This window comes from Neopsephotus bourkii, unplaced genomic scaffold (assembly GCF_033783945.1).
Source record: "Neopsephotus bourkii isolate Nb327-2 ecotype Australia unplaced genomic scaffold, CSIRO-AGI_Nbou_v1 NB_1767, whole genome shotgun sequence".
NCBI classification, from domain to species: Eukaryota; Metazoa; Chordata; class Aves; order Psittaciformes; family Psittacidae; genus Neopsephotus; species Neopsephotus bourkii.
The window spans coordinates 2803554-2828935 of NW_026902241.1; the positions used below are offsets into that span (position 1 = coordinate 2803554).

Sequence of the window (25382 nt, forward strand, 5' to 3'; positions counted from 1 at the left end):
TTGGTTTAGGAAAACTGAGAAGAACAGGGCATCTACCTCCATGACCTGTCTCTTGAGCAGTACTTGAGCTGAGTGACAGCAATGGCAGAGCTGGTGTGCTAACCACCCAGGGAATCCAGTTGCAGTGCTCCTTGCTCAGTGCCCTTCTACCACATTAGGCAGTCTGGTTGTACTTCAGCATTACATTAGGTCCAGAAGACCTTCTGCTGATGCTGCCTTTTCTGCCTTCTGACTTGCAGAGCATGGCCTCTCTTCCATCCTAGCCTACAGCAGGCAAGGCAAATAGCACAAGATCCAAAAGATTACATTTTAAATGCAGCCTCCTAGGAAACATGCGCTGCCCAGCTGGTTGGGGTGTTGTTTCCCATCATTGAAATTTGAGGTTTTAATTAAATATCTAATTTTCCTTCATCACCTTATGACAGCAGCAAGAAAAGTAGTCTTTTCTCACTGTCCCTGTAGTGCTCCTATTACTGAAACCCCAGCTTGCAGGCAGCACGAGAACGAAAGGTTTGGTTGTGTTCTGGGCAGGATCACAGCGAGATACTACATGGAGCACAAGCCAGCCAGTACAGCCATGCTGCAAGAAGCTGCTCAGCTTTCCAGTCACTTTACCCAACAGCATGTTGGCTGTGTTGTTATGCTGCTGCAAGGGGAATCAACCTTTGTGGGTTTTCCCTATGACACAATCAAGGATAAGTATGTCCAAGCAGAGCTGGAGCCACAGCAGCCGCCAAGTGTAGCACAGGAGTCCAGCTGTCACTACGTTATAGTTGCCACAGTCTTCCCAGGGACTTTTCCAGCAGGGGAGATGGTGAGAGTTGCTGCTGTGCAGATCACCAGCCTGAGGCCTGTGGCCTCTCATGTACCTGCACACACCACAGCTGGACTGAAATGAAAAAGAAGTTTGCACCTTTCCAGAAAGCCTGGGCATCATCAGCTACATGAAGAGCAAGACAAAGGTCGCATAACAACAGATGGGCTTGGCAGGCTCCTGCAATCATACACAGTGGTCTCAGTAACATGGGTTTTCAGTTCTGGGCCACTCATTACAGGAAAGACACTGAGGTGCTGGAGTGCATCCAGAGACAGGCAACAAAGTTGGTGAAGGGCCTGGAGCACAAGTCTTAGGAGGAACTGCTGAGGGAACTGGGGTTGTTTGGACTGGAGAAGAGAAGGCTCAGGTGGACCTAAACACTCACATACCTATCCACAGATCAGGGAATCTGCTCAGACCACTTATTTTTACTACCAACACGCTTTAGATAGATGAGCAGGGAATACTGATTGCTCTGGTAGCACTTACCTGTGGATATTACTCCTCTGTATATTAGGAGAGGTCATCACAGTTTGTTTTGTCTGTATTTTAATAGTGACCAAGATAAAGATATATTTTGGTGAGATCACTTTCTGTACTTTTACTTGTTTTGCCCTTCAGGCCAATTTAGGTACATTTAAGGGTACAGATTATTTCAGAGCAACAAGCAGTGCTTACCTGAGTTTAATCCATAATTAGTAGTCAGTTTTTTTCTGTAAAGGGGGTTGCTTGCTGCCCACTTTTGCAAGGGATTCCTAGCCTCAACATCACTGCTGTAGTCTTCCCATAGAACTGCGGGATTATAGTAGGGACAGTTCCAAAAGCACATTTGCAAAACGAAACGGCTGAAATAGGTCAGTGTGATGCTCCATTTGCTGTTTAAATCCTAGATAAAGCGCTAGAGTTTCAATCCCAAGCTCCACAGAGCGAGTCAGGGGCAGGAACCAAAGGCAACACAAACATGCCACCCCCAAAACAAAGCGAGAGCCTCTCAGCTAAGCCCCATCAGAATTTACTGCCACACATCACTGAGGTCTGTTGCTTGCTCTCATGAGCATCAGGGGTTGGGGGTTTTGGCTTCTAATGGCAAAAACTGAAAGAGTAAAAGCAAAGGGAAAAGGTAGAAAAGATTCAGAGAGGTAATAAACATGTAGTAATTAGTGGGAAAGAAAAGAGCCCATGAAACAGTCAGCTCAACCCGGGTAAGGAAAGGAAAGGAACACATGCTGTAAATGGAGTATTTGCGGGGGTGGGAAGTGCAGAACTAACTTTACTATATATTTTTCAACTAACAGGTACTTAAAACAAGCAAGAATGGAAGGCTCATCTGTACTACAGCAGGAACGCTTGCTGAGCACTGTCCTCTGCACTGGAGCTCTGAAACACAAGGAGAAAGCTGAGAAGGACTGAATCAGCCCAAGAAGCCAGCTCAGAAACAAGTTTTTAGACACCTGCTGGAATGTTAATATTTCATTTGTCAGGCATACTAAACTACTCATAAATCAAATATAGTACTCATACAGTTATAAACTACTCATAAATCAATCAAAAGTACCTTTTGAGCAGGTTGAGAAGAAACAGACAAGGCAGAAAGGTTCAGTGCTGTGGAGGACTGAGTCACAGCTTGACGCCACAATGGCATCAGTTGCTTGGCCAGCCCAAGTGTTTAATCCTGTTTTTAAAGAGGGCAGAGCAAGAAAGTTTAGCATAGTTCTTCACAACTACCCAGTCCTAATGCACAAAACAGATGGATTTGAGATACTGTACATTCAAAACAGATAACTGGACAACAGATACAAGAGGGAGCAGGGAACTTGAATGGGTGCAGGACTAGAAAGATCTTCAAAGTAGGCAGTCCCAAATTTCCACTGCGCTATGGGAAAGCATCTATGAAGTCTAATTCCGTTCACAACAGATGACTTTCCTGAGGCTGCCTCTATACCCAGAGGAGAGAAGCTTGTCCAGAGCTCTGGTCAGAGCATTAGCCTAGACAGATGCTCTCAATCACCTCTTTCCCTATCCAGGGGCCCTTGAAAGTGTCCTCCTAGTCTGTAAGGCACATGAAATAGACGTTACAGATTAACCTCAGATGCTCCTTCTCCATTACAGTAAAAAGGGGATTCAACAGAACAGGTGAACAAGACACTTAACCGTTTGCAATAAAGACATGCAAGATGCAAACATAAGCCCAAATATGGCTGAAAAAAAGGACTTCGTTTTCTCGGTAGCACCAGGGAACTTTCTCAGTAGCTCAGTTCCTCAGTAGGTCTGTTCCTCAGAAGCATACGTTGAAAATGGTTGGGCTACAAATAAACATCAGCAGATCAAAGTGAGATCACAGAGAAGCACCATCAACAGTCCTCATGAGAATAGCCTGTTGGTGCTCGAACAGTTTTGTTTAAAAGGCACAGGATTAAGCCATGCGATGGAGAGCCCTCCCGCTTCACTCACTGCCTGCTTCAAACTCGCTGACTACAAAACGTTCCAGGAATCACCTCAGTGGCCTCCACCAGCAGTGCTGATGCACAGCCTCTGCATGCCAGCTTTCGTCCAGGAAAAATATAACCATGTGATGGTCTCAAGTTAGCTGATCAGCTGGAATGGGAATAGTAAACAGGCAATTCCTGTTACATACACAGCATCCATAGCACACACCAAACTCTCTTCTCTGTGAAGCACCCACAACTGTTTGTGGGTTTTCAAGATACGGGCTCCTGGTTCCTCAAGCTCTGCAGGTCTGCCACTGTTTGACCCCTGGGAACAACTGGATTGGTTGTTCACTGCTTCAGCCAGTCTGTTCTCCCAAGCTGTTCTGGTGTGGAGAGGAGCAAAACAACCCCATGAAACATTACTGCACCTCTTTTTAAAAGATAACCAACCCTTAATGACTGCAAGTGGCAGATCCTACACTCCTAGCTAGCTGGATTCAACCACAGAGGGCAGGCAGAAGTCACACATGGCACACAGGCTGTCCCCAGGACACATGGATGGGAACTGAAAGGAATTCCGAACAGCCAAGTAAAACTCTGCTTGCATTCCGTATGGTATTACTAGGCTTGGTAACTGCTGTGATACATTAGTTACCTGAAAACGGACAGAGTTCAGGTCATTTAGTAAACCAGTACTTCTATACATGCTTGCTCTTTTTTTTAGGGCATGTGAAGTCCTCTGAAGGTTAAACAACCAACCAACCAAGGCCACAAAACCAAGCAGACACCTAGATACAGCTTCCTCTCTGTTTTATTTGGCAAAGTAGCAATTCAGACAGTTCACACAGCATTTATTCAAACTTCAAATCTTCTGCATTTCAGTTTGTCCTCCAAGTTTTTACTTCAGAACCATTGCTCCATCATGAAGGGGCTTTCATTCTTCAATTCCTATGTGTTACTCCTGGATAATCCTTTTCTGTCCAAGTACCTCGACTATCAGCATCCCCTTCAGTGGAAGGGCCGCACTAATCCCAACAGCCTTGGTCCCTGAAGTGGTTCTCCCCCAAGAAGCTGTTGCCGGGTCTCAGCTGTATCACCTCTTCCAAGGTAGGCTAGCTTATCACACTGCGTCCAGAGACAAGAATTTGGATACAGTTGAGCTCATATCTTTCATTTAACTGATTAAATTAGTGAGGAGATGTAAATAAAGCTGAACTCAAACTGACTGATACAGTGACCAAAAGGTTGAACATTAGCATGCATCATTTAAGATATTTCACTTCAACACCAAGAACTAGATTCACAGTTGATTGTGGGTTAGTACAAATTTGTCAGACGCAAGTGGGGTTTTCTGAATTGAATTGTATTGTCTAGAATACACGCTATACTAATTCCTTTGCAAGATTAACCTCGTGCACGTGCTCCCAGGCTGCCGTTGGGTCAGGAGGTGGTACATTAACTTCCCAACATCTAAATAAATTAAGCAATACATATCTTTTACACAGGAATAGGATGGGATCTGCCTTCAAAACGAAGGTTATTTAAAATGTTCCTCTTTCATATTCACAGGCCTTTGAATTTCAAACTTTTATGTTTTCAGGGATTAATTCTGTCACAAAATCATTGCTGTTCTACCATAAAAACTCAATATATTTTTTCAGTGATCACTATGGGTTCTTTTATGCAAGTTATTTTAGTCTATAATCCTTTCTACCATTAAAAAAGAAAAGAAAATAATGATAACATGCTGTTTACTTTAATTCCTGGTTGCTCAAATCTGAGAAGATGACTCAAGATCCACTTCCCCCTTTACCAAAGCAGCCCACCTTATGGTACTGCTTTGCCATTTGCTGTCGACAGTTACAGCACTGAAACAGAAAACTTGAGGCAGAAAAAAAAAAGGTTTATAGCCTTACAAAAGTGAACAATTGCCTCTCTGTCTGTACTTACGAGTCCAGGATTCATTGTTCCTCCTGTACGTATCATGGTTTCCTTGTATGGCAATTAAAATTCATCTTCTAAAAAGCCAGAATTTTTCCTGGGTGCCCACAGTTAGAAAAATGAGAACATTAACAGAGCAAATGGCTTTGCCAAAAGCAACTTTCTTTTAGAACCAAACTGGAGCTGGTTTGGTTTTTTAATAAAGAATCTAGCAAACCCTATCTCAGTATTCTGCTACATACTGATCCTAGTCTTCCACACAAGCACACAACCCTCCTCCTGCTTTTAGCTTTATTTGGCAAAGCAGCATTGCGTAAACTGTTCAGTGATTGGGACACAGCTTACATCATATCTACAGTGTTAAGTCCATGTGTATCTCACCAGTAGTGAGCTATAAACCAAAACAGAATTTCAAGGCTCCACTGATTAATTTTAGAAGGATTACAACACACCTGTTGTGTCCAACTTGAACAGGCATGTTTGATAAGAGTGGCCACCCACCTCTGATGTTCTGAAGTTTAATATACATACAAATGCCTGGTTTTAAGGTAATAAAGCAGCTGATTGTATCTACTACATGCTAGTCTATGACACCATGTCAAAAGCTTAAAAAGGAAGTTCATCTCCTTTTAATAGCATCTAGCAGACATTGGAAGACAGAAAACCTGGTATTGCCTACGTAGTGTTGTAAGGTGCACAGAAGCAGTTTTATCAAGGGACACAGGAGCCAAGAAAAGTGAGTGTTCAAGTACCCCCTTCAAAATTAGAGTTCACAAGCAGTAGGTCTTGATCTGCAGTTCTGCAGAAATTCACTTTGAACAGATGAAAGTAAAATAAAGGCATGTTAAATAAAACAGTGCCCAGTAAAACTTTCTGCCATTTCTTTGTCAGATTTGCCTTGAGCAGCTAAAAAAATAAAACAAACACCACGCTTTTCCATGCTGATAACAGTAGAATGAAGTCCAAAACAAGCTGCAATGCTGTTGGTTTTCAAAAAGCTTTTAGAACTGGAGATGAGCAGTCCACTGTAACACTATGTTTGGGTCAAGATGATGTAGCTTTTACAATTCATCCCTGTAGAAAGAAAATACAGGCAGTTATGTTTCTCCTCCCCTTGGAAATCATATTTGAAAAGTTCTGATATTGAATCAGGTCACATTTAAGTGCTCATGCACATCAGCAAAACTTCAGAAATCTCTTCAAGCATTCAAAAGAAAAAACAAGAACAACTCAAAACCCAAAGGAAAGGCAACAGCAATCCCATATCATCTCATACTGTTATGTGATGTATCGTGAAATATGGGTCCCTTTATTTTACACTGAATGGATCCTTTGCTTTGATGAATGTTCCCCACACCATACAGCTATATACACAGCTACCGGTCATCCACACTGTTGGCTCCATGCTGACGAGAAACTGATCCAACTTACTAGTCAGAGTATTGGCAAAAAACATTATTTGCAGCTGCCAAAAAGAGGACTTTTGCTTCAGCTGCAGTCTCTCAAGAAAGCTAGGAACGCAATCTCACATCACCATTGTGCAGTTTGTACCACCTACGTCATTTACTTCACAGAGGAGCTTGAATAGCTCCCAGTGGAGCTACACTAAATCAGGAGTAGGTTATGGAAAGGGTGGAGGCAGCACGTGCATGTGTTAAAAGGAGACTCAGGTAGAGAAAGGGTGCATCAATAAGTCTCTAAATCATGAGGAATCTACAAAAAGCAGGGACATGTAAAACACACAAATAGGAAACCCATATTTCAAAAGTGAAAGTATCATATATTTCTGAAGGATGGACTTTAATGCAAAATGTCCATAGAATCTGAAAGCTGTGCACTGGGCCACTATGAATGTTGGAAAACTCAAATCATAAGTGTTTGCTCCCCCCCGCCCCTTTCACAAGGCACAAGTGATCTATAAACTCCCAATGAGTTTGCTGCAATTTTTCTTCTAATAGGTACATTATCCTCATTATCCAAAGCAGCGTCTGAATTAGGAAAAACTTCATTAATGTGATTGCTGGCTCAATAATCGTAGTATTTCCAGCTGTCATGCAAACTAACCCACAAGCATATAGTGCTACATGCACACAGGCAAAAGCTTTAAAGTTACAAAGGCATTATCCTTCAAGAATCATATCATATAGCATGGAACAAGAGCATGCAAAACATTTTAGAAGCAACTGAAAAGGCTATTGCAACTAGTGCTTAAATGACTAGCTCTCTATCGAATGCAGCTGGGAGGCAAACCTTGTGATTTGTTAGTGATAAATATTTGCATTCTTTGCACTTTGCACTGCCTTCTAATAGGGAATACTATTCACACATCTTCAGACTGTTCCAGTAATTACAGAAAGCAGAGATAAAGCAGAAGAGGGAAGAACACATCTTGGCAGGGGTAAATAAAAATCTGTTTATAACCAAAGGTTTGGAATCTCTCCATATCTGCCTATTTCACAGAATGGGTATTTGCTTACTTTAAACAGATAAAAATAAATTAACATTTGATACTCAGTTTAAAATGCATTGCCAATGAAATGAGGACAAGTACTCCATTCATCCTTAATGCTTTCAGGAGCTGCACCATCAGTTAAATATTTACAACTTCAAAAAGCATGGGTAAGTAATGACTGCTACTATGGCTGGTTTATTCTCAGACGCCTAATTGCTGATGTGATTTGCATCCTTACTCCCATCATATACCCTCATACCTTTGTAAAAGCCTGACCTTTTACTGTGAAAAATAATTCTTAAGCCTTTAAACCCAAGCTAGATCCTCAAGAAATTGTAAGCCCAAGAAAAATACCATACTTACTCTGAAACTATTAAACATGATAATTTTACCCATTCACAGGCACTGGTAAGGTTTTTGCATAACACTGCTAATGCACTTCATGACTTTGAAGTGGTTTGTTTTTTTATCTTTTACAAAATTGTATGTAGAATCCAAATAAGTGATACCAACATGCCACTGTTTTAACTGTTGGTAGCTCGCATTGCTTTAAGCTATTCCTGACAACATAATAATGTTCCTGTAAGTTATGTATATCCTAGATACCACTTGCAAAATAAAGGTTTTCATATTCTCCTTATTAGAACATTTACTGTATTCAGGGGATCAGCTTCCCTCAAGAGATTTTTCACATGCTTTTCACTATTCATTAATCTAAAAGCAGCACAACAGCCCAAAACAACCCAGGATGTAGGTGTTAAAATTACACAGCATTTATTTTCTACTGTTACAAGACACTGAGCTTATATCTGCACTACTGGAATGTATATATTAGAAAACACAGAAAAGTCTTGGATCATCAGGTAGGCAACATTTCTCAGCTTCTCACTAATGTGAACAGCTTACAGACTTAAACACATATTGCAGAGTAGTTGACTTGAACTTCAGCTGTATGGATCACAAGCTACCAAGCTATGAAATCTACCAGGTTACAATCACTGGTAAAAAACAGTATACTTGCCTCTCCTCCCAGCAGTAAAAGATCTGTCCTAACAGAAAACTTAGAAGGAGACTCACAAGACAGCTGTTTCCCTGTTAATAATATTCTGCTGTCCCCTACAGCCATAGCAAAGATAGACTAATTTGTATCTTTCTGCCTTTCTCTGGCCACAGCTAGTTCCTGTGATTCTTACACAGTTCACTTATTTCCCTCCACCTTCATATATGTACTCCTTCCGATCTGCTTACTAGCTCCTGCTTAGTAAGCAATACATAGGTGTTAAGTCATCACAATAGACCTTCTCAGGTCCCTGGAATTCTAACAAGAGAATCACTTATCTAATATTGTCAATTGAGGCATCAAAGCAATTTTATAAGCTTAAGTTAAAGCAAATCTCAGAAGTCATTAGCTCAAGCTTAGTATTCTAAAAATAAATTTAAGAAACTTTGAAAAACATTGGCTGATAGGGAAAACATATACACAAATATTCCACACTTCCCATTGGGAGTATCCAACAATAAACTACGAAGCAGTCTCAGAAAAATCTAATGGGGAGAGTTTCAGATAAATAAAAACCCCCACAAAACACGAAAGAATCACAACCCTTAGCAACACTAAAAAAATAACAGAAGTTTGGGATACACATAAGTCAGGAGTTTTGTGATCCGTCTCTTCCACTTTGGTGGAGAGCATTCAAATTAGATATTTAAACAAGCATTTATAAATTTATCTGAAATCTGTAACTCACTCTTTTTTATCCACTTCAATTTTCTTGTCATTAGGCAGCATCTGACTTTCCCTTTTGGATACATCACTCATCTATGAAAAATATGCTGTCATTACTGATACTATATTTCTAATTCATATGAGGCTACACTCCATTTCAGGAGCTATTCAGTGTTTCAGCAGCTAATTTTTGATCCCTTTGTAATTTTAAAGGTAACTGAACGCAATATTTAGACTTGTAGCATTTTAATCTGAAAAAGTGCTGTTATAAAGTATTTATTATTTGCTATGATCAATCATCAAATTGAGAGAGTAGATTGAAATGACAAAAGGAATCTTCTCTGCAACCTATTCTGTCAGTTACATCACATGCATTTGTACATTATGCATAAACTCTAAATTTAACCCAAAATATTACTGTGCAGAGATTCTTTTTGCCAAAGTAAAATAAAAGCTTTAATCATAATCATTACTCTAAGGAATTTGAGGCAAACAATTCTTGCTCATTTTAACTGAAATTAGACAACTAGCTCATTAGGGACGTTCAAAACACTGAATAAGTTTCTAAGCAGAAATGTATTTAAATATTTCTTAATAGTTTTTCCAAAAGGGTGCTTAATCATGTTGTATGTATAGATAAGTGGGATACAGTAACAGCCCCAGTCTAGTCTTTGCAGTTTTTGCTGAAAGGTTAATACTGATATTTTTTATTTTATCAGCAAATACGAATTTAGCATGACATTTACAAATAATTCCTACTAATGCAATATTCTAAGTTTAAAAAAGCAGTCTGATAACATTTTTAAACAGCTGTTTGAAAATATCAAGAATTGCAACACAGACTCATTGCTAAGTGTTCCTTACGCTGTTACTCTCTTATTTCTCTTTGTATCAGAAAGAGCATAGCCAACAGGGCCAGGGCAGTGATCACTCTGCCGGTACTCAGCATTGGTGATGCCACACCTCAAATCATGTGTTCAGTTCTGGGCCCCTCACTACAAGAAAGACATTGAGGTGCTGGAGCAAGTGCAGAAAAGGGCAATGAAGCTGGTGAAGGGTCTGGAGCACAAGTGTGATGAGGAGCAGCTCAGGGAACTGGGATTGTTTAGTCTGGAGAGAAGGAAGCTCAGGGGAGACCTCACCACCCTCTACAACTACCTCAAAGAAGGCTGTAGTGAGGTGGGTGTTGGTCTCTTCTCCCAAGTAACAAGACAAGAGGCAATCACCTCAAGCTGTGCCAGGAGAGGTTTAGATCTGATATGATGAAAAATGTCTTCACTGAAAGGACTGTGGAGCGCTGAACAGGCTGCCCAGGGAAGTGGTTGAGTTACCATCCCTGGAGGTATGTAAAAAAAGATGTGTAAATGTGGTGCTTAGGAACATGGTTTAGTGGTGGACCCGTCCATGCTGGGTTAATGGTTGGAACTGATGATCTTGAAGGTCTTTCCCAATCTAAACGATTCTATGATTCTTTAAATCATCTTTCCATATAAGTAGTAAGTGAAGTCTCTGAGAAGTAGAACCACAGAGATGCCAATTCACACAAGAACTACCAATAAGCTAGCCAATAAGTTGTCTTCTCAACTGTGCAGCACAAAAGGTCTTATCTCCTCCCTACTTACCAGCAAGGAAAAAAATAAATATTGGGAAGTTTTATGTGAAAGTATAAACATGCGTACCAGCATAATCACATGAGTAGGGTCTACCTACTGATGGATCTCTGATATACTAATGGATTTAATTTTGTATCAAAGATAGGGTTCCTTTGTATATTCTGCTTCCAAATGCCCCATGAAGTCACATTTGAGAAGACTGCCACTAATACTTCTGCATCTGAACCCAAGCTAGAAAGTTACTGGATTTCTTTTAGTCCACAATATTCACAAAATGAGATTCTTTATTTAACACCACATCAATTTATTGAAATCTAAGGAGTCTTTTTGTTTCCAGCTAGTCCTGATTTTCTTTTATTCAAAGTTCCAGTTTTATACAGTGGTGAATAATGCAAAAGATCTGAAGGTAGGTTTCACCTCAAATATCACCTGGAGATAAAGTCACTGCTGTGCTGGTTTGTAAAGAGCACCTTGCAGCCCAGTAAGGAAGGGTACCAGCTTCTCCAACATGTGAATGGCTAAGCAAAAATTTAAGCCCCTTCTTTCTTGCCAAGTGGAAGGTCTGCTAGCCTAGGAAAATACTGCTGGCCTCCTGATTGTATTTTGTGAAGGAACACCAATATCTCACATCATGAAAGTTACCTGCATTAGGAAAATACCTCTTTCATCTTTGATGCTAGCATAGATAAGAACTGCTGACTTATGATTAGGACTTTCCTTAGCAACAGCTGGTTGACCATACACTTTGGACTCACCAATAGGGAAAAACAACAAAAAGACAGATGTGAACTCCTGTAAGGTCAGCAGTGAGGGCAGCTATTCTTGAGAAGGGAATGGGATTTTTGTCAGATCACAAAAATAACGATTAAAGAAGAAACAAACATTACAAGAAGTGGACTTCTGAGTTTTCCCTTAACAGAGATTTCCAAGTCAGAACCAAATTTAAACATACATAGGAAGAAACAGCCTCTGTGTCACCACAGTGATCAAGATCACCCTTCAGGCTAAGCACTTACCTCTTCTGATAACACCAGTGTATATTCTTAACATTTAAATTAAAAGAAAAAGCCTAGAAGCATTTCAGAAAACAAGAGAAACTGGTAAAAAAATCTGCAGAAAAGAACCCTACAATACCCCCGACTGAAGAAGGCTCAAAGATAACGTATTACTTCTTCCTGAGCTAGCAGAGAAAAAGAGTACAAAGCCACACGGAATAGATGCAAAGACCTTAGAATTCTAGTCCCTAATACACCATACCACCTTCAGCAGCAGCAAAGGATAATCACTGTCACTCCAGAAACTCTTATAAATTGTGTTTATTGAACACACATTGCTGCTACAAAAAAAACCCTCAAACAACAAAACCAAAACAATTGCTATTATAATCAGATCAGGTGGAAATTCAGAAAAAAATTCTGTAAACCTCTCTGGACAAAGAAAGGCTTGAGAAGAACACTTCTCTTTTCTAGAGTAAACTGAGCACATGGACTCCAAACTTGAATAAAGTCCACTAAATTTGCAAGAGCAGGAAACTAACCACAAAGCAAAACTTCCAAAGCCTTACAAGAGGCCCCCAAGTACCACCCTGAGGGAATATTGGCAATATTCGAGGACAAAGTATTCACTTGCATAACAAATACAAAACATCTGAATAATGAGCATGCTTCACAAGCTTTGAAACTAAGCAGGAACTCATTAAAGTCGTTCTAAGAGTAGTTTGTACATGGTGGCTAGAGAGTAATTCAAGAAACATTGAAATGACGTTTCAGTAAGCAGCAGTAATGCAAACTGCTTTGGTTGTACTTTGAATGGACATTTGGATAGCTTAAACTCTTAAGTGTTCATGTATCAGAACCAGAAGCTGTACTGCAGAATATCAAGTGGGGGAAAAAAAACCAAACAAACAAAAAAACCCCCCAAAAAACACAAAACAACACAACAAAGAAATAAACCAAAACCAAAATCTAAATGTAGGAGTTGTAAAGCTCAAGAGTTGTTTTCAGAACTCAGTACACATCTAGGCACTTCATTTACACAGATAATACATTCACAAGGTTTTTCTGACTTTTCTGACAGGAAGCAAAACAGGACTGCTGCTTTGTTCATTTGCATACTAATGCCTAGTATGGTTTAAGCTGACAACTGTGTTACATCTATGTTATTGGCCATTCAATTCAGCAAACTAGGAGGGTTACTACCCCTAGAAAGGCCTTTAGAGTTTGCTGTGTTGGCAACCACAAATATATTCCCATCAGAGACAATGACAGACTTTTAATAACATGTGCAAGAAAAATTTCCAAACACTACTTAACCATATTTATACACTAGGGGAAAAGGGTTTACCTTCTCCGCTTTCTGCTACTTGGGGCTGAGGGAAAAGTGCTTGCAAGATTATCTGTATTTCTCACAAAAGTCTTTACAAAGATTTTTCTTCATCTGTGACGTTTCAGAAAAATAAAATTAAAAAAAAAGAAAAAGACACCCAATTACCACTAACTTACAGGAAAAAAACAATATGTATTCTGAAGTAGTACTTTACCCTAATTACTGGGCAAGCTACTTATAAAAAGTTCATTAAAGGGAAGTTTCATTAAAAAAAAACCAAGCCAACCCTCTGTTGAAAACAACAAATAAGAAACTTCAACACAGCAAAGACTAAATAAAATATGTCTGAAAGAGACAAAGTGCAACACATGCAATATTTTTCTTTTGCTTTTAAATTAACTCAAACTTAGCATAACCTCCTTTTGGTGATGTAGTAATGCAGACTGAGTCACTTGTCATGGTATGGAGCAGAAAGCAATGACAGCAGAAAGGCAGGCCTTGCAGTCTATCTGCTTAAAATTCACACCCTTTCACCTTGTATGTGTGTGGAAGAAGAAAGTGGAACAGAAAATCACTTCCACCTGGACCACTGCTTCTCTTTATCTGTTAAAGGCACATATATCACTCCCATCAGAGGCTTCATTTTGACACTGCCATCTTCTAGTTTGTCATACTGTTCGAGCATCTGGTTTCCCCCTGCAGGACCAACTGGCAATATCAATCTTCCGCCAGGTTTTAACTGATCTATAAGCTAGAACACAACACAGAAATTAGAATGTATCCAGCCACTTCAGAGAAGCTGAATTCAAAGTTTGCTACATTAACAGCTTTCCACCATTCATCTATCTACTATTATGCAGGATATAATTATTTCAATTAGGAAAAATAAAACCATGCACTAGAAATGAGAGTATCTCAACAACATAATAGAAACACAATAATTTCATGTAATTACAAAAGAAGGTAAAATAGTAATTAGACTGAGTTGGTTGCAGTTTTAGTTTCTATGTAAGAGGGGAAAAATATGTAAATCCTGAATTATTTTTACAATAGATGCCATTTTTTTAAACTGCTAGTTTTAATGGTTTGATATTTATTGTGCATCAGTACAGGCCCACTGCCCAGCATTTCTGGGGTAACTGAACCCCAACTTGATCCTTGAATCTTTCAGAATAAGATTTGAGATTTGTGACTTGTCTCTAAATTTATCTTCCTGGAATAATCTTAAATTCTTTACAATACACTCACTACCCAACAGCTCCTCTTTCATTCTGTGAATGGAAGAGATTTTACAAAACTAGTCTAAAATATATGAATATGAGTAAGACAAGTAACAAGTAAGAAAGTATGTGAGAAAAATGCATGGGTTAGATCTGCTTTCATAATAACATGAGGCAGCTGATCGCAGTAGTCTCAAGGAAAATTCAGTACTTCCCAGACACCATGGAAAAAAAAAATCTTAAGCCCTGTTACTAACAAAAGCTATAATTAAGAACTGTTGCGTTCACTACTAAGCTTTACATTACCTTTTTAATTGTCACCTGTCAACACTTTGCTGGGAACACCACACCCCCCCCATACCCCAGAAGAAGAAAACCAAACCAACCGCCAGTACCTGGAACTGTCTAACCTGTCTAAAGCACCCCAAACCTCCAGTCCTTCACTATCCCTTTAAAATTCAGTTTTAAGAAAAACTTTACTGGTATCTAGCATATTATGATTATGGTACATATTCCCAGTCACCTGATAAAAGGAAGAGGAAAAAAAGTTTGCAAGAATGGACTTCAAGTATGCACACTCTAAAGTCCCTAGTTACTCTGGTTTCTTTAGGAAGAACTGGCCTGTGACCACTCAGAAAGCTACAAACACATGGCATCGTCTGTATTTCCAGCTGACCATGTTACTTTTCCAACAGGCTCAATACCTTAGAACCCAGGAAACAAATACTTAAATTTTGTAATTCAGTGTTTGATACAAACAAATTATTTTTTGAAATAAAATGCTCCAGTTCATTGTTGTAATGGAGTTGTGCACAAGTAATTTAAAAATCTTTATTTAAAGGAGAGTTATTAGAACACACAGCTTTTGCAAACCAACAGGAAGCCAAATTGTAACAGAAACAACACCCCCCCATCATACAGTAATACCACGCTGCCCACTGACGCTCCCAGCAGTGTAAGTCTACCAAGTATTTTACATGTATACACGTATACATTATACATGTATACACATGTGAAATAGTCTTTACAGCTAAGAGAAATGCAAAACATAAAAAGCTTACTGCTTGGGGCACAACTGGTGCTGCTGCTCCTACATGAATTGCATCATAGGGAGCTTCTTCTGCATATCCCATTCTTCCATCTCCCACTGCAAGAGAACAGTTTTTTAACATTTTCAAAAGGAGTAAACAGCTAATGTCCCATACCTATAAGGCAGATAAAAGCTATCCTCAGATTTCAACTAAAATTCTGCTGAGCAGTAATAACAAGAAGTCAGTTTAAAAACATTAGCACAATTGCAAAATAAATGCAGCAAAACACCCTTGTACATACATATATACACATACCTATAAAAAATATAAAATACTACAGAAATGCCTGAAATTAGAATGTATAGATTTATAACAAAAGTTCTTGGAAATATGTGGTCCACCCAGAAAAGATACTTAAGCATTTATATGCCTTACCATTCCAATACAGGCAACTTCTCCCCTCACTTACCCTCTTAGAACATACGCTTTGCTTTGCCTTGCCTTCACACACAACATTCTTAAATACAAGGCAAATCATAAATCTAAAGCATTAAATCTCAGCAGCACACATCAGAAGATTCCAAAGATGAGAAAAAGACAAAGCAAGTATTCACATAGGCTGTGAACCTATAACTGTACTACCAGTTAGAATGAAACACCACAGCTACATTCATAAATTAATGCAGTAACACACTAATCCCCATGCATCCCCCTTTGTCAGCAGATGGGTCTCACTACCCTTCCTGGACAAACATGGATAGCCACATCAGACACTCATCAGATCAAGCTCCAGGTGGCTGCTTGGAAGTTATTAGGAGTAATTAAGTTATTCAGAGGGCTACCAATGACGCTTCAAGAAGCTCCCTATTACAGATGTCTCATACCATTGCAGTTATGCAGGATGAAAGGGGAACAGATTGGGTTTTTTAAGCCACTGAAACATGGCAAGCTAAACTAGACTCCAAGTGAAGCTTTGAAAGATGATAATGTGAATGTGGCATTCACAGTATTTACAGGAAACCAACAGGAAATTCAGAGCATGTTAGGCAAGCTCTCTCTGGAGTTATTTAGGAACAAAAGAAGTCAGGCTAAACCATTCATAAATTCATACTCAGTGAGTGCTGAAGTCCCACTAATCAGCTAAGATGAAAAAGCAATGAAGCTAACGAACAGAGTCCTCTTGCTCAGCACAAGTTTTTTGGGGTTTCCTGTCTTCAGACTGAACTTTGACTTCCATGCAATCACTATTATCAGAGCATAATCAAAAGGCTGAAGGAGTCAACAGAAGTTCTAAGACCCTGCCAGAGGCTAAAAATTTGTCAACTTCTTGCCTTCCAACAACTCAGAAGGCAGGAAAAAGATACGGTGGCCATATCAGGTTTCATTTTGATCTCAGTGCTAGAGGGCCACCTGAACACTCACAGCATCAAGTACCCAAAAGTGTACAGGAAGTTCTGGACAGCTCCTTTGAACAATTAGAATTGAGAAGCTTGCCACCTTTCATATCAGCTTCTGAAACAAGACCCTTCAAAGACCTCCTACACCCAAAGCTTAAGGATACAGCACATTTTCTCAGTAGCTGGGAAGCCCCTTAAAAACTCAGTGACTTTATTTCCTCACGTCATCACTTCTGACCAGCACAAGTTTGCACCAAGGGCCACAGGCAGAAGCTGCCAAGCAAGAGCTACCAGTGTTTCAAGAGAACTCATGACTATTGATCACCAGTTCCACTAAGTCAACTTTTATTACTGTTGACAGTAGTGAAAGTTCCAGTATTTGCAGGGCTTCATCTCTGACCCTGCCAAAGTGGATTCAAATGGAAGAACCACCCTAATGCAGTCAAGTATATCATTTATATTTGCTTATCTTAGTGGCACTGTTGTCCTGGTTTCAGCCGGAACAGAGTTAATTTTCTTCCTAGTATCTGATGCAGTGCTGTGTTTCAGCTTTAGTCTGACAACAATGCCGATAACACACCAATGTTTTAGTTGTTGCCAAGTAATGCTTACTCTGATCAAGGACTTTTCAGTCTCATGCTTTGCGCCAGCGAGGAGGGGCACAAGAAGCCAGGAAGGAGCAGAGACAGGACACCTGACCTGAACTAGCCAAATGAGTATTTCAAAAGGTTGGTGAGCAAGCAGCTGCATGGTACTTACTTGCCATCTGGGTTTAAACCAGGACAATTGTACACCTCCTCTAAAGAGAAATGGTTTGTTACTGTATCAACTGCTGTCCCATCAGAGAAGGCAATGGGAAAAGACTTCTTAGCTCAACCATACAGATACTGCTTTGAATTGTTAGTTACACAAGGAGACAGACCTTCACTCCCTAACCTGCAGCAGTAGGCACTAGAAGCAGCAATCTCCAATATGAATCTGTTGACAAAAGATTGTTAAATTGTGAAAGAAACTGCTAAGCTGAAAAAGAGCACTTGTATTCTGCGACTCAAACACACCTTGTGTGCTGCCCAAGGAAGTCTCAGTGTGACTTGTGCACATCTCATCACTTCACTGACAGTGGTAAAAGGGACTCAAAACATTTAAAAACCTTTACTCTTAGAATCAGTAGTCCAAACCCTACCATCTTCAGAATCAGCACAAATACCAACAAAAACAAATTCATGCTTCTTTGTATGCACCATGCACATCATGCTCTTCACTTTTAACATCAACAAAAATTTCCTGACTACAGTAGTCAGGTAGATACCCACTCACGATGGGAACACATGTTTAGATATCCAGAAGATTTTATTTCTTTTTTTAATAAAAAAAAAATTAAAAGTTGGCATTTATATATTCAATGTGATACAAATTATTGTATTATTCAATGTCCAAAGGGAAACAGCAGCCTAAATTTTGAGCTTGTGCTTGCATCCTAAGTAACATCCCCTGTCCTACTTAGATCTCTAGTTATATGCCACCTGTTAATGAAGTAATCACAGTGGTGGGTAGTGGGTGGTGATGAGGGGGAAGTAATGTCAGGACAGGACTTTATGACACAAAAGGGGCTTGTAGCTTGTTTTTGAACCCAGACCTGATCTGCTGGTAGTGGTACTCAAGCCTTCAGTGTCTCTATGTGGACTTGTTTTGCATGGAGTTGTATCATCAGCACAGAAACAGAAGAAAAATACTTCACTGTGGTTATAATACTCTCATCCCCTCTGGCTATGTCTGCATCAGCAAACAGTGCAATACAATAGAAGCAGATCTGTCCAGAAAAACAGCTTTTGCTGAGAACCTGATGTCCATGCAACATCGGCATTTCAGAATGACTGACTGCTCTGGTCTAGTTCTAGTCTTACTTGCTTAATATCCGTTAACAAATCACAATATATTTGGTTGCCTTTCAGAGCACATAATCCAGGCTAGTTTAATCCTAAAGAAATCAGAGTTTGTGCTCTCCAAGAGTACTCACCTGTAAGTCAAAGTGTGGTGAGTGAAAGCAGTTGAGATTCACCTTAAAGGCACCCTCCTCATTTTAAGACAAAAAAACCCAAATCAAAGCAAAAACAAACCACACACCAAAACCAGCAAAACACCCCACAAACTAATATAGAGATACCCTAAGTTACTTATTACAAGTTCTCAGTGCTGTTCTATTACTGAGGCACCCCAAAATAGTGTTGTTGCTTTTGAAATGCAGTTACAGTATATGAGAGGTGTGACAAAGCAATGGAGAGTGCCTGAAACATACTTGTGGAAAGCCAGCAACTGACATACCTCCCATCACCAATTAACCCTGGGGTTTTAGTTTTTTTTCTGTGTGTTGGGGAAGGTGTTGTTGTTTTAAAAAACAGCTCTGGATTTTAGCTCCACACCAAAGTACTTCCAGAAATTAAGAACATCAAGGTTTGTTGTAGGTATGATCAGAAGCGTAAGCCCAAATTTCTCTTGTACAGCAACAATGAAAATTATCCCCCTATTTCCCCTCTCCAGCACAACAGACTCAGGATAACTTCCTTAACAAGAAAGTTTAAGGCATAAAGTGTTCTTAGCAAGGGGCACTGCATTATTTTTTTACACGTGTACAAGAACACATGTAGACTGGCTTAATTTGAATAATAAAAAACTTATTCAGAAAAGTCACTCATTTAAAAAAAACAATTACCAAGAAGCAGAAGGTAATTAAGGTAAGAGCCAAACACCACAATCATTATTTTTCCAAACACTCTTGTAAGAAACCTCAAAAATACTCCAGATCTTCAACTTCTTTTTTAAATTTAAAGAATGGAATGATAATGAAGGGAATGCTTCCTCCTGCCAGCTGTGTATCTTTCTTTTCTTAAAAACAAAACAAAAAAAACCCACAAACCCATCCTTTTGTCAAAAGAAGTATTATTTAAAACAATTCACTGTATAATTTTAGAGTTACTGAGAGGAAATAATCCTATTTGAATTACAGTAGTTTGGTGTCATTTAATCACTTCCCTAACATGCAAATACCATTAATTTTTAAAACAAGTGAAAAACTTCAGGGATGCATACTGCCAATTTGGTACTTTTTCCACTCTGCGCGCAGCTTTCTCCATTACTCTTATCAGAAATATACAGGTTTTGTTAAATCAGGCAAATTTAGATGACAGTACATTTATTCAAGCAAAGTTGTGAATTCAAACCCAATTTTAAATAGCAAATTCACATGACAGACCTTCCGCAGGTGAAGTGGAAAGCACTTCCCTGATAAGCTTCTCTAGTAGTATAATTACATAATCTTTCAGATTATCATAGAATCGTAGAATAGTTAGGGTTGGAAAGGACCTTAAGATCACCAAGTTCCAACCCTCAGAAGTCATATTCTCAAAACTGTGTGAAGATTATATTTTTCAAAGGCCTTAAGATGATTTTAATTTAAAATATTCATTTGGCTTTTCTTTCTTCGGCTTAACGTCTTCAACTGAAATTTTTAATCACCTTCAATTCTAGTCATTTTCAACCAGCTGCTAGAAAGAATATCAGTTTAATTAGTAAGTATATCAGTCTGATGCTCACCAATCAGTTTCACTCTTCCTGAAGACAGCAATGTGGGATCATCTTTTTTGACATTATTTATTGAGTCATCTACTAGTTCTTTGATATGATCAATTCCTACAACTTGTCCTTTGGGACCCACCTGGAATAAAAATATACAGTTGAATAATTTCTGCTAGATTTGTTTACAGAATGAGTATTTCTATCACCTGAGCCCATTTCTCCAAAATAAAAACAAAACCAGTAAAGTGGTAAGTATATTTTCCCCAACGTTACTGAAACTACTGCTTGGAATGACACACCCTGACTGCTAGAAGCAACTGGTAATTAGAATTTGCCAGTACAGTCTTATAAATGCTTGTAATAGTCATATTTTTTTTGAGACATAATTCAATTAAGTTACATTATTAGTGGAGATCTCTTCTTTCAATTTTACAAGTCAGATTAGATCATGAGTGTTTGCACTACCTGCAACAGAAAGTAACAACTTCAAGGACAAAGACTAGAACTAATCTTCTTTCATGTTGAATAAACATACTTAAAGATTAAGGTTTTTTTAGAGAAGACCTTACTTCAAGGAAAATAGAAAGTCATGCATCTTTTTCCAAGTTCTCAAGAGCCCTATCCTTTCAGGAGCAAATGCACTAATTAATAGTCAGGGACAAATTACCTTCCATCTACCATTGCATTCACTAATCTACTTTGAGATTTACAGCTCTCTTCCACAGGAAGAATGGAACTTTTGAGAGCTCATAACTCACAGAAGGTCATAAAAGATCTGTGTAGTCAGTCTGAAGGGAGAAAAAGGTCTACTAGCAAAACTACTACAGGCATTTCTTCTGCAATTGTGTCTTAATTCTAGAAAAAAAAATATCCAATTTCGGGGAGAGGAGAAAGAATCCAAATCTTAAAATCTGATCATTTTGAAGAGGATCCAGCTCAAATAACACAATGGCAGAGTATGTCCTAGCAGTCCATGTTGTCATATAAAACTTTGCCTTTGGTCATATTTGAACCCGTTGGTTACACTTCTGTATCTTATATTTCTATGTTGCCAAGACATGGAAAATTAATAGCTTGTTATTGATACCATGGGGATTTTTCTGTTTCATTATGAAAAAGTGCTATGGTAGGGTTAAAAAAAAGAAAAAAGAAAAAAGGAGAGAGAGGAGTGTTAACTCTTCTTTTTCAAGTAGAAGCCCATCAGCCTAGCCTTTGAAACAGAGCAAGACACGTGGCAAGTTTTTACCATGGCAACTACAGGTTGCCATCTGGAGGAATGCCTGGCAGTCAGCTGTACCAGAAGCTAACAAAAGATAACATCACAGAAATTCCCATTTAGCAAGATAATGATAGCACAAGAACCTCCTGCTGCATGTCAGTCCAGTAAGATATTTCTAAAGCCTCAATCTGTCTATTGCCTGGAACCTTGAAATGTGTGCAGTTGAAACAACAGCAAAATGGCACAATTTTGGGGATCTCTGTGGTTTGTTAAAATTAAATATATACCCCACTTTTTATAATTCCAGTACTTACAGGATGAAAACTACAATTACTTTATTTGCCAGCAAACTTTAAAAGCATATAAACTTAAAATTGCATGCTATATAGTTAAGTTCATCACAGCAGTTTAACATCAAAACCCAAACAAAAAAATCTTAAAGATGCTTTACTAGCTTAAGTAAACATAAAGCTTTCCCAAGACTACCACCAGTGAGATTATCATCACAGGAGCAAAGCTGTTATGACATCAATGTGCACTTAGGTACTTGTGCTACAAATGCAAGCTTTTCATTGAGATCTCAAGTAGACAGAAAAGCAACATCCACATGATCCAGTAAGCACATACCCAAATGAATTTTGATAGGAACACACTTTGCCATCATTCCCTGTAATATACATCTCTCAAACTTTTGTTACAGTTTAAAAGAACTTTACAGAAAAAGTCAGAGCAGTACATCTTGTCTTATCTATATTCATTCAAGTGGATGAAGCAAGACCCATAGTGCATAGTACTGCTATCAAACAGAACAAAGGCATTTATCCAGTTTCACAAAACACATGCTCATAAGGCTTTCCACAGCATACCACTAAGAATTCAGAAGAGGAATGTGACATTCATATGGCAATAGAAGAATAGCATGATTAATGTCAGCAAAATTGGGAAGCAATTTCCTTTTTATGGTAATTCTGACTTCTTGCCATGTTTTCAGCTTTTCATATGTAGCTGTTTTAAAAGAAGAAAGTGCACACCAGAACTTATCATGTCTTATCAAAAATGGCTATTCCCCATGAGTAACTGTAGTGAGAAATACACCTAACCATGACAAAAAATTTTAATACTTGCAGGATTGGAGCTTCCATGCTTACTACTGGCACTTGATTGTTTACTACAAAGTTACAAGAAAAACAGTAGGCACTGAGTTAAATAAGTGACATTTAAGATTTCCTCTAAACTGCAGTTTGATTAACTTATTTCAACTACAAATTTATTTTTTCTTTTTTTTTTTAGATTTTGCAGCTAGCACTTAAAAAAACTAAATACTTTTGCTACTTCATTGCCCAGTCCTACACATTCTTTACAAACAGAACTCAACAGATCAGCTGCTTGAAAACAGAAAACTGAGTAGCAAAAAACCCCATATGTGAATTTATCATCTCATCACCATGTTCTAAATTAACCTCTCAGAAAGATAAAAAGAAAAAAAAAATCTAGTTGGCAGTTTAATAAAGGTGTCTGCTAGTTATAAAGCAATGAGACAGGCCTGGAATGGAGAAGGAAGAACTGACTATAGTCTACTACATAAATTAGTCTAACAGTACTGTAGTTATAACCAGCACAATGTTTTTCATCTCTTTTCCTGATGCAACATAGAGTGGAACCACAGAAAATTCCTTACATACAGGTGGAACAACCCAGAGATTAAGTTTCTTAGAGAAGGTGTCGGGGAAAAAAAAAAATAAATAAAACCAACCAAACAAATTAATATCTAACTTAGAACAAATTAAATGGATACTTATAGTGATGCTCACACAATATAGAAAGGAGGAAAAAAAAGTTAAATTCAGGGACAATTTATATACATACAATATACTTTCCTCTAGAAATAGGATTCTTTTAAGTCTCACTAAGCCCTCGTAGCAGGAAGACACGACAATAGATCACAATGAGAAAATTCACGGCACACAAGATAATGTAAAAATTGAGCTGGACAAGCAAAATATCATCTTCCTTCAAGATATAAAGCAATTACTAAAATACAAGAAAGAAATAAACCCTTCCCCTCTAAACAGTTTCTTCACCATCACATGATTTGCCAGATCTTTAACTCAACCATCTAGTATCAGCTAGGCTAAGAAATAGGTACTAATCGCATCCAGAAGAGTAAACTATCTTCTGCATAACATGCATCAGTCCACTGTACAAAGAACGCTTTCTTCCCCTCCCCTTCAATTCAGAGTTATGCTGCAGTTCAAGCAGTTCTGATGGTTCAGTGATTAAACTAAATATCTCACCATTCGTGAGAAGCATGCTGTAAGGATTCCACTTCCAGATCCTACATCAAGTGCTTTGGCTCCTTCATGTAACTGATCAGACAGAAGTTCAAGAGCATATGCATGCTAAAAGAAGAAAGAGACAGAAAATTTCAATATATTTCAAGTATCTGTTCTACCCAATATATGTTAATTTCTTCAGTGACTTGGACCAATGCACTGAAGATTCATGCAAGATATTTCAGAATTACTTTCTATTACAAAAAAAGTGAAGGGTGGCAGGAGTTAACTATATGATATAATCATTATTATTTCATTGACTTCAAATTGTGCATGTATGTATATTAAAACTACCTCTTGTATTACCTGCATACTTGCTGAATCAAACAGTAGGAAAAAGTTTCTTTACAGCAGCAGATAGCCAGGCTCTTACATGAAATGCAGTAGTTTACAGACACACTTCATGAGTTTTGCTTTCCTACAGGGTGGACCACTACACAAACTAAGCTTAGGTCACACACTCAAACACCAATTTGTTCTTTAGTGTTTCAGAGATAGCCATAACCACACTCTTACAGCTTAATCCATCACACCCAGAAAACAAGTAATTAGAACATTTATTGTTAGAACATTTATTGTCAACATTTGCTTAGAGGATACATTTCGTTTTTGCTCTAACATTTCATATACTACTAGTGCTAAGTAAAGGAGAATTCAAAGGCTATGACTTACACGAATTAAAATTCTGAAAACATAATTAATACTTATTTTATCCCTTAGCCACAGTACCTTCTTTCTCTGTCTTTTCTTGATTAAAATCCTAACATTTCTATACAAAATTCCTGATTTTTTTTATATTGGTAACTAAGTAAATTCTAACCCAACTAGGTAGTTGTCAAGAGAAGCAGACTTTTACTTTGTTTTGCCACTTCTCAAACACTGCAAGGAGAAAATGCATACCAGAGAATCACAGAATGGTTTGGGTTGGAAGGGACCTTAAAGCTCATCTAGTTCCAGCTCCCCTGCCATTTTTTTTCCTCCTGTCTAAAGAATTAAAAGCATTACAGCAATACCAGACCATAGAAATCACTGTTATCCACTCTGAATTTTTACACTTTTATAAATTACAGAGTAATTAAGGTTGGAAAGGTTCTCTCAAAATCCCATGGTTCAACCCTCTTTCAACATATGGGCAATTTATATTAGGGTGCTTAGAGCCCTGTCCAGTCAGCTTCTTTGTATAACACAGAATAGTTTTCACAATCTGTGAAACCTGTTCCAGTGCTTAACTACCCTCAATGGGAATTGTTTTTTACCCTAGAAACTAATCAGAATGGTCCATGTTTCTTTTTTATTGTCCACTACC

General features: G+C 38.5%; 1 protein-coding gene across 2 annotated transcripts in view; it reads right to left on the reverse strand.

Moving 5' to 3' along the window:
• Positions 1-5822: 5822 nt before the first annotated feature.
• Positions 5823-25382, reverse strand: part of PCMT1 (protein-L-isoaspartate (D-aspartate) O-methyltransferase) — a 35800-nt gene continuing 16240 nt past the window's right edge. The window contains exons 4-8 of one of the 2 annotated variants that reach the window (XM_061378493.1): positions 24038-24142; positions 20543-20663; positions 15585-15670; positions 13885-14054; positions 5823-6261 (exon numbers count right to left, since the gene is read on the reverse strand). In XM_061378493.1, the coding sequence (XP_061234477.1) occupies positions 6249-6261; positions 13885-14054; positions 15585-15670; positions 20543-20663; positions 24038-24142 (495 nt within the window). In that variant the 3' untranslated portion in view covers positions 5823-6248. Of the gene's footprint in view, positions 6262-13837; positions 14055-15584; positions 15671-20542; positions 20664-24037; positions 24143-25382 lie in introns of both variants that reach the window. The other variant, XM_061378494.1, reaches the window with a different exon arrangement.